We start from the raw sequence: 14,429 nt of genomic DNA, 5'->3' as shown, positions 1-14,429 counted from the left end.
GACTTTCGACCATCATTTGTCGGCTGTGACCAGGGGGGCATTTGCCCAGGTTCGCCTGGTGCACCAGTTGCGACCCTACCTGAACCGGGAGGCCCTCACAACAGTCACTCGGGCCCTTGTGACCTCTAGGCTGGAATACTGCAATGTGCTCTACATGGGGCTGCCCTTGAAGAGCATCCGGCGACTTCAGCTAGTCCAGAATGCGGCCGCGCGAGTGATTGTGGGCGCACCGCGGTTCGCCCACATAACACCTATCCTCCGCGAGCTGTGCTGGCTACCTGTTGGTCTCTGGGTGCGCTTCAAGGTGCTACTTACCATCCATAAATCTCTCCATGGTAGTGGATCTGAGTACTTGAGAGACCGCCTCCTGCCGATTACCTCCCTTCGACCGATTAGATCGCACAGATTAGGCCTCCTCCGAGTTCCATCCGCCAGTCAGTGCCGACTGGCGACTACGCGGAGGAGAGCCTTCTCAGTAGCAGCTCCGACCCTTTGGAACGATCTCCCCATGGAGATTCGCACCCTCACCACCGTCCAGACCTTCCGCACAGCCCTTAGGATCTGGCTATCCCGTCAGGCCTGGGGATAAGATTCTAATTTGCCCCACCCGAATGTTGAATGAAAGTTGTGTTTTACTGTTTTATTTTTATTTATGCACTGTCTTGTGTTTTTGCTTGCACCCCCCTTCCCATGTATTGTAAGCCGCCCTGAGTCCCCTCAGGGAAAAGGGCGGCCTATAAATTATAATAAACTACAAACTACAAACTACATCCGGCCATTAAAACACACTGTGGGCTCCATTCAGTGACCCAAACTCCACACCGCAATGGATTATGGGGTTATCATTAAAAGAAAAAAATGATGATATAAGCCACCCAAAATTAATAGAAAGAAGATTCCCTGAAGGTAGTAGAGGTAGTCCTTGATTTGCAACGCTTAGTTTAGTGACCATTCAAAGTTACAACAGCATTGAAAAAAGTGACTTCTGACCATTTTTCCACACTTACAACCATTGTAACATCCACAGGATCATATGATCAAAATTCAGACACTTGGCAACTGACTCATTTTATGACGGTCACAATGTCCCGGGGTCATGTGATCCTCTTCTGCGACCTTCTGACAAGCAAAGTCAATGGGGAAGCTGGATTCACTTAACAGCCATGTCACTAACTTAACAATGGCAGTGATTCACTTAGCAACGGTGGTGAGAAAGGTGGTAAAATGGGGCAACACTCACTTAACAACTATTCCATTTAGCAAAAGAAGTTTTGGGCTCAATTATGGTCATAAGTCGAGAACTACAAGTACATCATGAAGACTTACTGGATACCAGAAAATCAAACTGGCCTATATGTCAAGTCATAAAGTTTCCATGATGAGGAAAGGGGAGGGGAGTGCATTCCACACATACTCTGGCGAGAGTCGGATCTCAGATTACTACAGCAGGCTTGGGAGAGGTGCACCTCATTGGAGAATGTGATTTATGACACAGACTGAGGGGAGGGAAGAAACAGGGGCAAAGTTCAGCCATAATTAAAATGAGGTTTAGATCTGACTGCAATGGGATACTGCCGAAATCGTGTTCCTAATAAATGACTGGCTTTCTTTTGAAACTTGGCTCGAGGCTCATGCATTAATTAGGGCATCTTTCAGAAACCTGACACTATAAGAATGAAGAACTGAAAACAGACAGGGCAAGTGAGAAAGTTGTGAAACTTTTCGCTCCATCTTTTTTTGCCACCATTGTTACAGGGATCACTGCAGTTGTCAAGTTAGAAACACAGTGGTTGGATGAATTTGGCTTCCGCGTGGACTTTGCTTGTCGGAAGTTTACAAAAAAGGATCACATGACCCCAGGACACGTCAACGGTCATAAATACATGCCAGTTGTCCAAATTTTAATCCCGCGACTACGGGAGATGCTGCAACAGTCACGAACGTGAAAAACAGTCGCACGTCACATTTTTCAGTATCACTATAGCGTCAAATGGTCACAAAATGGATGCTAAATTGAGGACTAGCAATAGCAATAGCAGTTAGACTTATATACCCCTTCATATGGCTTTCAGCCCTCTCTAAGCAGTTTACAGAGTCAGCATATCGCCCCCACAGTCTGGGTCCTCATTTCACCCACCTCGGAAGGATGGAAGGCTGAGTCAACCTTGAGCCGGTGAGATTAGAACTGCTGAACTGCAGATAACAGTCAGCTGAAGTGGCCTGCAGTACTGCACTCTAACCACTGTACCATCTCGGCTCCTTTTTAACTACCTGTGTGCAGAACTCCGTGTCCTTTAAGACGCTAATGATGGGTTGCGTAAAATGGCTAATCCCTTGTCCCTCAGTTGCAAGCCTGCCAGAGCCTGCCACTGTCTTGTGATTGCTCATGAAAGGAACTGTACGGAGTATTTGTGGGTGACCTCAAGTCCTCTCCTAGTCCAGAAAGAAATGATTTTTAAAAAGCCTAATCTATTCACCTGCTCTATTCCACCACAATCGTCAACTCTGATTTTGTGAGGCCTGCAGCCACTTAAATCTCTAAATAGAAACGACCCGTGGCTCCATTCATTGAGAAAAGTCTAATTGTATTAGAAGTGCATTGCAGTAATGCAAAGGTGAGACACCACGCCCCCTTTATGAGTTGCAGACTTCAATTCCCAGAATTCCTGAATTCTGGGAGTTGAAGTTCACAAGTCACAAAAGAGTTATAGTTCCGCACCCAGAGGTGGTATTCAGCAGGTTCTAACCAGTTCTGGAGATCCAGGAGCAGAAATTTTGAGTAATGCAGAGAACTGGTAAATACCACCTCTGGCTGGCTGCGCCCCCATCTATTCTCTGCCTCCCGAGTCCCAGCTGATCGGGAGGAAATGGGGATTTTACAGTATCCTTCCCCTGCCACGCCCACCAAGCCACGCCCACCAAACCATGCCCACCAAGCCATGCCACACCCACTAAGCCAGAACCAGTAGTAAAAAAAATTGAATCCCACCACTGGTGAGAAACCACACTCCCTTTATGACTTGTAGACTTCAATTCCCAGAATTCCTGAACCAGCCATGCTGGCTCAAGAATCCTGGGAGTTGAAGTCCACAGGTCACAAAAGAGCCACAGTTCCCCACCATGGCACGAATTCATAGCCAGAACTGAGAATCACATGCCAAAATCCCTAAGTTTAACTTTCCCCTCCCTTAGCTAACTCCTGTTGCCTAACCCCTGTGTGACCAGGCAGGTTCAGGCAGGATGTTTTCATGTTCAAGCACAGGAAGGTATGGAAGCTGGTATGCTGGGTGACCTTGAAGTAGCGTCTCAAGGAGATATAGTACTTACTTTTATTTCCCCCCTTGTCTTCCTCCCTTCCCAAAGTTCATGGTAGCCCATTACTGAATAATAGTGAAGCACAAGTAAAAATTAAGGACCTGAATAAAATTCTGCACTGGCTACAGGAAGAGCATCCGGCCATTCAGTTGCCCAGACTCCACCCCCGTAAGGGATTATGGGGGCATAAAAAGGAGATGACAAATAACCTTTAAGGGCGCAGCGGGCAGGGCTGTTTTCAATTTGCCATTCCTTTCCCAGAAGTCCAAATTTTCATCCCTACTCTTAAAACATTCCCCCCCCCAAAAAAAAACCTGGGGTTCGGAACTACATATAAAAATGAAATTTATTTATTTTTACTACTGGTTCTGTGGGTGTGGCTTGGTGGGCGTGGCAGGGGAAGGATATTGCAAAATCCCCATTCCAGAGGTGGGTTCCTACCAGTTCGCACCTATTCGGTAGAACCGGTTCGTCAAATCTACCGAACCGGGTAGAAGAGGTTCCACCAGTGGATCCGGAAAGCCGGCCACACCTACAGAAGAGGTTCCAAATTTTTTTGAAACCCACCACTGGTCCTTGGATATGATTGTTCTACACTATCATGCTCCTATTTATAAAACTCAATGCCTCTGTGAAAGGATGACGACTGCGTTTGTGGTGCAATCAGAACATTGTGTGTGTTGAAGTTGTTTTAACGCAAACCAAAGATGCCTTTTAAAAAACAAGTTTTCATCATATTCTTATGCATGCCAGTGCTGTGGGTGAGGTAATTTAAGGTGGTTCTGACAAGTGTCGTCGGCATCTTCATATCCGGTCACATGGGCGGCAAGCCACTCCCATCCGGTCACATGGGCGGCAAGCCACTCCCACAAAGGAGGCCACACCCACAGAGTAGGTTCAAACAATTTTTGAAACCCACCACTGCCCCATTCCCTCCCCACTCTGGGGCCAGCCAGAGGTGGCATTTGCCGGTTCTCTGAACTACTCAAAATTTCCGCTACCGGTTCCCCAGGACCTGTCAGAACCTGCTGGATTTCACCCCTGATATAATACCATTCTAAATATCCACTAATGCAAGATATTATAAGTATCTCCCATTCTCATTATGAAAAGTCCACACTGTTGCCATTCAGCTCTTAGGTATACATTGAATAGACCTCCAAATTGAAATGAGGGTCGGTGTAATTACAACTGGAAATGTTCCTTTTCAAAGAACATCTCATAAGAACCACTTACTCTCCGACCTCCCTCGGTACATGAATGCCAGTTCTTGGTCTGTCTCCAAATGGAAACCTGTTAATTTCAGAGCCGGGAATCTTTTCTGAAAACAAGTCATTCTGTTTTGAGCTCTGAATCGGGCCGTGAATGAATGTTCCAATCAAACCGATGTAGACATAAGGCAGAACTAATTACCTCCAGTGACTCCCACCAGAAAGCACACGAGTCCAATGTTGGGAATTCACAGAACGGTGCAGAAAGCGGGACCCGGATTGTTGTTGGGGGCAATATGCTGACTCTGTAAACGCTTAGAGAGGGCTGAAAGCCCTATGAAGCGGTATATAAGTCTAACTGCTATTGCTATTGCTATTACTATCTGTTTTTAACTTGAAATGATGAATCTGCTTCTCTGACACATTGGCATTGGTTCGCGCGGTGGCCTAGCCATAAATAGCCAGCAGAAGACACTCTGATGCCACATCAACTATGAAATTGCCCTGCGCAGGATTTGCCAAGATAGCAATAGCAATAGCAGTTAGACTTATATACCGCTTCATAGGGCTTTCAGCCCTCTCTCTTCAGCCCTCTACAGTGTCAGCATATCGCCCCCACAGTCTGGGTCCTCATTTCACCCACCTCGGAAGGATGGAAGGCTGAGTCAACCTTGAGCCGGTGAGATTAGAACCGCTGAACTGCAGTTAACAGTCCGCTGAAGTGGCCTGCAGTACTGCACCCTAACCACTGCGCCCCCTCGGCTCGACACTGGCCGTGACCTCGTTTGCCCTCGATGCACAAATTGTGTGGATAGGACTAAGGAAATCTGCGCAAACATTTTTGCTGCGGCCCCGTCGGATCCCAGTTCAGAGGAGAAGGAACCGGGAATCTCGGATGGGGGTGACACGTCTCCCCTGGAACATTTGGAGAAACCAGGGGGCTGAGGACAATGCTGTCCCAGGCAGAGGTGGGTTGCTCTCAGTTCGAAACGGTTCAGGAGAACCGGTAGTAATAATTGGGCGTGGGTTGGCAAACAGGAAGTGCTGGCTGGCTGGCCGTGCCCCCAAACCAGCTCACTCGATGCTCGCCTTGCCTCCGTGGTCATGTGGCCAGTGTGACTCAATGCCAAAGGCGCACGGAACGCCGTTACCCTCCCACCAAAGGTGGTTCCTATTTTTCTACTTGCATTTTTACATGCTTTCGAACTGTTAGGTTGGCAAAAGCTGGGAGAAGGTACAGGAGCTCAGTTTATTACGCAGTGCTAGGGATTCAAACTGCCAACTTTTCTGATCGACAAGCTCAGTGTCTTAGCCACTGAGCCACCCCGTCCCTAGACCAGACAATCCCAACTCACTAGGCCAGACAATCCCAGTGCCTGCAACCGTTCTTCATAGGTTTTAGCCTCCAGTCCTCTCAAGAAACAATCGGTATAAAATTTACCGTTCCAATGACAATTTTAATTTTAGCCAATTTAGGCGGGCCTTCTCGTTCTCCAAAGACCGTATCGTTGCACCAACAAATGCTGTCTTTTCCTTTTTGAAAAGGTACTAATAAGCATTAAGTAGCAAGCTGGCGGTGCCACGTAAATTGCTATTCTAACCCAGCTAAAAATGCAAATTGCAGGTTGGGATCAGAGAGGGCTGTAATAACCATCCAGGTTTAATCATTAAAGTATGGCAAGCAGAGAGGGAAAACCTGGAGCAGAGAGCATGGTCTGGATGCTGTACGAATCGTGTTTCATCCCTCTTGGGGCTGGGAGGTGGATATAAAGTTAGATGATCTGTAATTAAGGTAAAGGTTCCCCTCGCACATCTGTGCTAGTCGTTTACGACTCTAGGGGGGCGGTGCTCATCTCTGTTTCAAAGCCAAAGAGCCAGCGCCGTCCGAAGATGTCTCCTTGGTCATGTGGCTGGCATGACTCAACAGCCGAAGGCGCATGGAATGTTGTTACCTTCCCACCAAAGGTGGTCCCTATTTTTCTTCTTGAATTTTTTAATGTGCTTTTAAACTGCTAGGCTGGCAGAAGCTGGGACAAGTAACGGGAGCTCACTCCATTACGCGGTGCTGGGGATTCAAACTGCTGACCTTTCTGATCAACAAGCTCATTTTCTTGGCTACTGAGCCATTGCATCCCTGATTTGTAATTACTTCCCTGTTTTCAAAGGGAAATTTCCAAGGGAAGATTCAGCCTCTGCAGTTTTCTAACTTATTTTTCACGGGTATCGTTGCTTTTAAAATTCAGAGAGGGAGGGAGAAGACTTCTGCCATTTGAAAAGGAACATCTTCAACATTTCCTGATAGCTTCCGAAATCTTTTCAATCTTTTCAATCATAAAATCCCAAAACAGCTACTTACAATGATTCATTTAGTAGCTTTTTGAAGTTACAACATTGAACTTACAACCATTTATTTCGTGACTGCTCAAAGTTACTGTTAGGTAAGCTCCCCGTTGAGAGAGCAAGTGCGTTCAGAGAAGTGTGAGAGTTGTGTTGGAGAACACACAAACCAGCATACAGAGACACTGCAGTTTAAATAGGCTTTTTACTTTAGTGGAAATAGAGGTATCAGAGTCCATCAAACAGTCCAAGTCATACACGGATAAGACAGTCAGTCATCAACGTCTTTCAGTTAAGGGATAATCCAAATAACATAGTCCAGTATCATATAATCAGTTCAGTACTCAAAGTTTGCTAGCAGTTGCAAAACTTACAATAGCTCACGGCACTAACAGCCAGCTTCCAAAAACACTCAGATCAGATCAGCCCAGCATCTAACAAACAGAGAGCTGACAGTCATTCTGGTGCCCTCTTATGGCCGATTGAGGAAAACAGCAACCGATCACATTTTACAGTATGATTTAAAGAAACAGGCACAATATTGTTACATGGTTTATATATTGCCAACCCAGCCGTTAGAATTATATTCCTAACATTTACAACGGCACAGCAAAAAGTGAACAGAACACAACAGAACAGAGTAGAGCAGAGCAGAGCAGAAAAGAACAGAACTGAACAGAACAGAACAGAATAGAATAGAATATGGAATAGAATAGTAATAGAGTAGAGTAGAGTGGAGTGGAGTGGAGTGGAGTGGAGTAGAATAGAATAAAATAGAATAGAATAGAGAACTTTATTGTCATTTTGAATGTACACTAATCAGCATATATTAAAATGATTTTGTGATTCTCCCCTTCCATTCTATTCCTATCAGCAAAATAAAAAGTAATGGATGGAGACAAATCAAGGATCTTGGAGCCTTGGTGGTTGATCACTTAAATATGAGCCAGCAGTGTGGGACAGCAGCCCCCACCCCCCAAAAAAAAGCCAGTGTAATCCTAGCCTGCAATAACAGAGATAGAATCAAGATCTCATGAAGTTCTTGTAGTGCTGAAGCATAGGAAGAAGAGTTACAGGAATCCATCTATTATTCTAGGTTCTAAGGAGAGAATCAACCTAGAATTAAGGAGACATTTCCTGACAATGAGAACAACTAATCGGTGGAATGACTTCCTTCCAGAACGTGTGGGTGCTCCATCACTGTAGGTTTTACAGAGGAGATTGGACAACCATGGGTCCAGGATGCTTTGAGGACTCATTCTTGGGCAGGGGGTGGACTAGAAGACCTCCAAGCTCCCTTCCAGCCCTAGGATTCTAGGATTCGGTCGTGTCATCAGAACATACACATACGGTCAACCCAGAGGTGGTATTCAGCTGGTTCAGACTGGTTCGCCCAAATCGGTAGCGGAAATCGCCGGTGGGTCTGCCCACCCGACCCAGCTGTATGTCGTCCAATTTAGGCACATTTTTGTGGCCGGGCGCATATGCAGAAGGCATGAGCACAAGCAAAGTGCATGCTTTTTTACAGAAGGTCAGAAGCATGCATGCTCACATTTGTGAACTGGTAGGGAAGGTGACTTGGGAGCCAGTGGCTCAGTGGCTGAGCTTGTTGATCAGAAGGTCAGCAGTTCAGCAGTTTGAATCCCTAGCGCCGCATAATGGAGTGAGCTCCCGTTACTTGTCCCACAGGGGTGGGTTTCTCGCCCCGTTCCAACCGGTTCGGTTGGAACGAGGCCGGCGGCGTCCTCGCGCATGCGTGCGGCGTCCTCGCGCACGCGTGCACGCGCGCGGTGCACGCATGCGTACTAGCGTCTGTGCGATGCTCCAGCTGCTCCTGGAGGATCGCGCAGGCGCTGTATGCGTCCTGCGCATGCGTGGAAGCGCAGAATTTGTCAAAACCGGGTAAGGAGCGGGCGCGGGCGCGCACGGGCGCAGGGGGGGGGGCCCTTCGCCGTTCCCGGAAGTTACTTACTTCCGGGTTCGGCGACCAACCGGTTCGCAGGGACCGCCGCGAACCGGTTGAAACCCACCCCTGTTGTCCCAGCTTCTGCCACCCAAGCAGTTTGAAAGCACGTAAACAATGCAAGTAGAAAAACAGGGACCACCTTTGGTGGGAAGGCAACAGCGTTCCGTGCACCTTCGGCGTTTAATCATGACGGCCACATGATCACGGAGACGTCTCCGGACAGCGCTGGCTCTTCAGTTTTGAAACGGAGATGAGCACCGCCCCCTAGAGTCAGGAACAAGTAGCACATATATCCGAGGGAAACCTTTACCTTTACCTGGGTCAACCTAAACGGAGACCAAATCCCCGAAAAAATAAAATGTGCTCCTGCATTCAAATCTGGTTATTTACACAACTGTAAATCCTTTATGCTGAATTTCCCTTCTTGAGTCCTGCAAGGCTTCGGCTCTCCGATAACCTGCCATTCTCTTAATTTTCATTCCCTTCCCAAGAGGTGCATTGCTTCCCCCGCCCCCTATAGGATTCAAAAGAGGAAGCCTTAAGCAAACTCCTCCCTGGCTATTTAATCTCAAATCAAGGGGAGATGAGTTTGCTGGGGGAATTAGCTAAATATCCCTCCTGCGCTTCTCACTACAGAGAGAGAATTGGGTTGCAAATCAATTGGATGTGTGTGTTCTGGAGCTTGCATTGCCAGGGGTGCCTATTACAGCCTTACAAAAAATAAAAAACCCTGCAAAGTCATTTTAATATTATTAGCCCCATGACACGGAGGAGAAATTGAGGTCATCTGGGCAGTTTATGGAAGAGATCAACACCTGGTTGAGAACAGAGGTCAGAAAATTACAGAATAACAAGGTTGGGAGGGACCTTGGAGATCTTCTAGTCCAACCCTCTGCTTGGGCAGGAAACCATACACCACTTCAGACAAATGGTTATCCAACATCTTCTTAAAAACTTCCAGTGTTGGAGCATTTACAGCTTCTGGAGGCAACTTCTGTTCCACTGATTAATTGTTCTGACTGTCAGGAAATTTCTCCTTAGTTCTAGGTTGCTTCTCTCCTTGATTAGTTTCCACCCACTGCTTCTTGTTTTACCCTCAGGTTCTTTGGAGAATAGCTTGACTCCCTCTTCTTTGTGGCAGCCTCTGAGATATTGGAAGGCTGCTATCATGTCTCCCCTAGTCCTTCTTTTCATTAAACTAGACATACCCAGTCCCTGCAACCGTTCTTCATATGTTTTAGCCTCCAGTCCCCTCATCGTCTGTTGCTCTTCTCTGCACTCAAGAGTGTCCTCTTCTTCTAAGCTTCTCAAGATGGAGATCCTCTCGTAGGATCATTTCCTACCTATGGGAAAGCACTTCAAAGCACGGGTTGTAAATTGCATCGTAGCCCATCAACATTACCAATGATCAAAGGGATGATGCTTGTAGTCCACTAAAAGCTAACAAGGAACCCAATTCAGGACTATGGAAAAAGTAAGATGAAGAAGAGGGTAGAGGTTTAATTTCTATTTATTTATAAACCCGTACTTCCTATTTTGAAAATATTTCAAAAGGCAGACTAGTATATTTCCCCTAAAAGAGAAAAGGACATCTTAAGGGAGACAGAAACTCAGAGCTTCATCTCCCTTCCCCACAGCTGATATTTTAGTACCCATTGAGCAGGACTGGGCCAGTCATCTACAAGACAAAAGACCTCCATCTCTACGGTGATGGGATTAAGACATGACCCTCCGGGACATCATAGGATTATCTAGCAGCAGAACTCACCACCTGGCACAACCACCTGGGAACATTGCATCACCCAGTAAACTTCAACCAAACCTGGAACTCAGACAACCTTGCAAAGTTAGCTTTGACCCCTACAACCACCAATAGAATACATGTCCTTGCCCAGGAACAGGAAGCTCAAGTGCAAAGCCCAAGAGAGGGTATAAATTACCCCGATTCTCAACTCCATGCGGTCATCTGCCCAGAATCACACCGGCTTGGTGGTCCTGCTTCACCATTAAACCCTCTTCCCAACCAGCCTCCATGTTTCCCGTTTCTTCCTCCCCGCTTGGAACTGAACCAGATGGATATTTCTTCCCAACAACCAGGAAATAAAAATCTAAGGCCACCTGCACCGCACGGCCTTCGTTTAGCTCCCTGGATTGAGTCACTTCCATTGTTGGTGGCTGTTGAGGCCTTGGAAAAACAACGCACATTCAAAGCATTTGTGTGTCTTGTTATACATAGAATCACCCACGACCGTCACCGTATCCTGCTTAGCAATGTGTTCCTCTGCCATCCACCGAAACACGATAGGAGCGTAGAGATTATTGATCTTAGTGCTGGCCTTGTCTTTGAAATTAAATCTCCCTATTTTCTCTTCGCCTTAGAAGCTCTCAAAAATAGAATCCTACCAATCTCCATCCATCATCTCCCTCCCGTTGCCTTTTCTTCTTAAGGACAAAGACACGGAAAGGCCAAATGAAGACGGGGAATAAGTTAAATCCTCATGGACCACTGCTCTTCAACCAGCCTTGGGGTGGAATGGAATGGAATGGAATAGAAACAATGGAATGGAATAGGGATAGGGATAGGGATGGGATGGGATGGAATGGGATGGAATGGGATGGAATGGGATGGAATGGGATAGGAATAGAATGGAATAGAAACAATGGAATGGAATAGGGATAGGGATAGGGATGGGATGGGATGGAATGGGATGGAATGGGATAGGAATAGAATGGAATAGAAACAATGGAATAGGGATAGGGATAGGGATAGGGATAGGGATAGGGATAGGGATAGGGATAGGGATAGGGATAGGGATAGGGATAGGGATAGGGATAGGGATAGGGATGGGATGGAATGGAATAGAATAGAATAGAATAGAATAATAAAGAGAAGAATGGAATAGAAATAAATCAAATAGAACAGAACAGAATAGAATTAGCAAAGGAGTAGAATAGAGTAGAAAATAACATAGAGTAGAATATAGAACAGAACAGAATAGAATTTGACATCTACATTTGACATCTAGTCCCAAAAGCCATCTGGGTAACTTTGGGCCAGTCTTAACCCAACCCACTTCACAGTGTTGATGTTGTGAGGAAAATGGGAGGAAAGCATATTAGGTATGTTGGGCGCTCTGGGTTACTTATCAAAGAATAAAGGCAGGATCAAAATGAAAGAAAGAAAGAGAGGAAGGAAGGAAAGAAAGAAAGAAAGAAAGAAAGAAAGAAAGAAAGAAAGAAAGAAAGAAAGAAAGAAAGAGAAGGAAGAGAGAGGAAGGAAGGAAGGAAAAAAGAGAGGTAGGAAGGAAAAAAAGATTGGAAGGAAAGATGGATGGATGAAAGGAAGGAAGGAGAGACAGAGGAGGGGATGGAGGAAGGAAGATAAAAAAGAGGAAGGAAGGAGAGACAGAGGAGGGGAGGGAGGGAGGAAAATAGGAAAGGAGAAGGAAGGAAAGGACAGTACGGTTTACACTAATAACCCTAGACCAGCTAAACTACAAACCACATTTCAGCCAGCTCTCTTCATTGATAGAACGGAGTGAGAAGGAGGCTATTTGAGGCAGGGGGTTCAAAATATAAGCACAATCTTTGTGTTGAGCGTTGCGGTTCTTTTAGAATCAGCTGCAGGTTCCTCTAAGCCAGACTCTGCTTCGACATGATGCTCCCTTCCGGAGTTTCAAATGCTTGTTCTCCTCAGTCATCTATTTCCCTAACAGACGGATTTTCCTGCCCTAAAAGGGCCCAGCTCATTCACAATGGAAAGCACAAGTTGCATTGCAACACACCCTCACAAATGCCTCCCAGTTGCATGTCCCTTGGGGTGTGTCGAGGAATGGAGAAGAGAAGAAAGTATGTCATACTAGCTGGATACCCTTGTGTTGCTACGAAACTTGATCAGGCTTGATAAATTGTCACTAATGAGTAGCAACAACCGGGCTTCATACATTGACACTTAAAGGTTAACACATCTGCCTAAGATGTAATACAGCACAGGTTCAAATCCCAGTAAGGGTATGGCTAGCTAATGAGAGCTAAATAGCTTGAAATAGATCTATACTAGTCTCCCTTTATTTATTTATCAGCACAAATACAACATGTGTGTGTGTGTGTGTGTCTGTGTGTGTGTCAGGGGTGGGTTTCAACCGGTTCACGGCGGTCCCTGCGAACCGGTTGGTTGCCAAACCCGGAAGTAAGTAACTTCTGGGAACGGCAAAGGGCGTGCCCGCCCGCCCGTGGTCCTTACCCGGTTTGGATGAGTTCTGCGCTTCCACGCATGCGCAGGACGCATACAGCGCCTGCGCAATTGTCCAGGAGCAGCTGGAGCGTCGCGCAGACGCTAGTACGCATGTGTGCACCACGCGCGTGTACGAGGACGCCGCCGGCCCCGTTCCAACCGAACCGGTTGGAACGGGGCGAGAAACCCACCCCTGGTGTGTGTGTGTGTGTGTGTGTGTGTACGGATACGGATACAGATATAGATATATAGATAGATTTAAATCCTGAGTACATCCCAACTGCGTGTACGGGCTCCGCAGACCAGCGAGATAGCACTGCACCGGCTCTGCGTGCACTCAATCCCGCACCCCTCCATCAAAAGAACCGAAAGGCCTTTTCTTAAAAGGAAAAAAATCAAATTAAAAAGATAAAATATATTTACTGCATCCAACAGGAGCCTTTATCTCCGATGCCCAGGATTCTGCAGAGGATGTTCTTTCCTCCCCAGCAGAAGATCCATTTAAATGCAAATGTTGACTTTTTTGTCTGACTCTGGAGGGAAGATGCTGGCTGGTGATTTTTTTTTTAATTTTAATGGGCTCGGAGCACGTTCGGTGGGAGGCTTCCTTCAACTTCCTGCACTGGCGAGCTATAATTTAATTGGATAGGACACCCAAAAGAATCTGAAGCCAGAAAGAAGAGGCTGCCCTCGGAAAGTTAGACTTAGAAGAACTTGATGGCCACTTTGACTGCACGCTAATCGCTGTAGAAAGTTAGCACCCACCCTAGAAGAATGAAATATTTTAGGGAATATTAAAAAGGCAGAATATTATATTTCCCCTAAAAGAGAAGTAGGAATTTTAAGGGACACAGAAACTCAGAGCTTCAGCTCCTTGCCCCCAGCAGATAACTGGTGCCCATTGTTGTGGCCCGGCGGTGGTGGGAGTTGGCAGCAGATTCGGACAGTGAGGAGGTTGAGGGGGGAACATGGGCCAGTCCTGGAATCTGGGGAAGGCTCTGAGGAGGGCTCTGCGTCGGAGGCAGAGAGGGGGCCAGGGCCGTCTGACAGTTATCAGCTGCCTTCGGAGTCAGACATCAGTGAGGCAGAAGAACAGCTGGAGCCTGTTCCCAGTGTGCGCATGTGCAGAGTTGCCAGACAAAGGGAACAGCTAAAGAACAGGGGTCGACTTTGGTGTAAGGCCACAGAGGGACGATGAATGGCCTCTCCCAGAGGAAATAAAAGAGGAATGAAAGGGGAGGGGAGTTTGCAGGAGGCAATTAGTTCACTTCATTGGTTCCTGACTCTCCGAGACTCACTACAGAGAGAGAATCAGGTTACAAATCAATTGAATTTGTGTGTTCTGGAGCTTGCATTGCCACCAGAA

General features: G+C 46.6%; 1 protein-coding gene across 1 annotated transcript in view; it reads right to left on the bottom strand.

Moving 5' to 3' along the window:
* ADGRB1 (adhesion G protein-coupled receptor B1) overlaps nt 1-14,429 on the bottom strand; it is a 132,221-nt gene that overhangs the window by 91,188 nt on the left and 26,604 nt on the right. The window contains 2 exon segments of the mRNA XM_032222333.1: nt 659-673; nt 4,645-4,662. Of these exon segments, the coding sequence (XP_032078224.1) occupies nt 659-673; nt 4,645-4,662 (33 nt within the window).

This window comes from Thamnophis elegans, chromosome 8 (assembly GCF_009769535.1).
Source record: "Thamnophis elegans isolate rThaEle1 chromosome 8, rThaEle1.pri, whole genome shotgun sequence".
NCBI lineage: Eukaryota > Metazoa > Chordata > Lepidosauria > Squamata > Colubridae > Thamnophis > Thamnophis elegans.
This window is presented reverse-complemented; position numbering and strand designations above follow the sequence as displayed.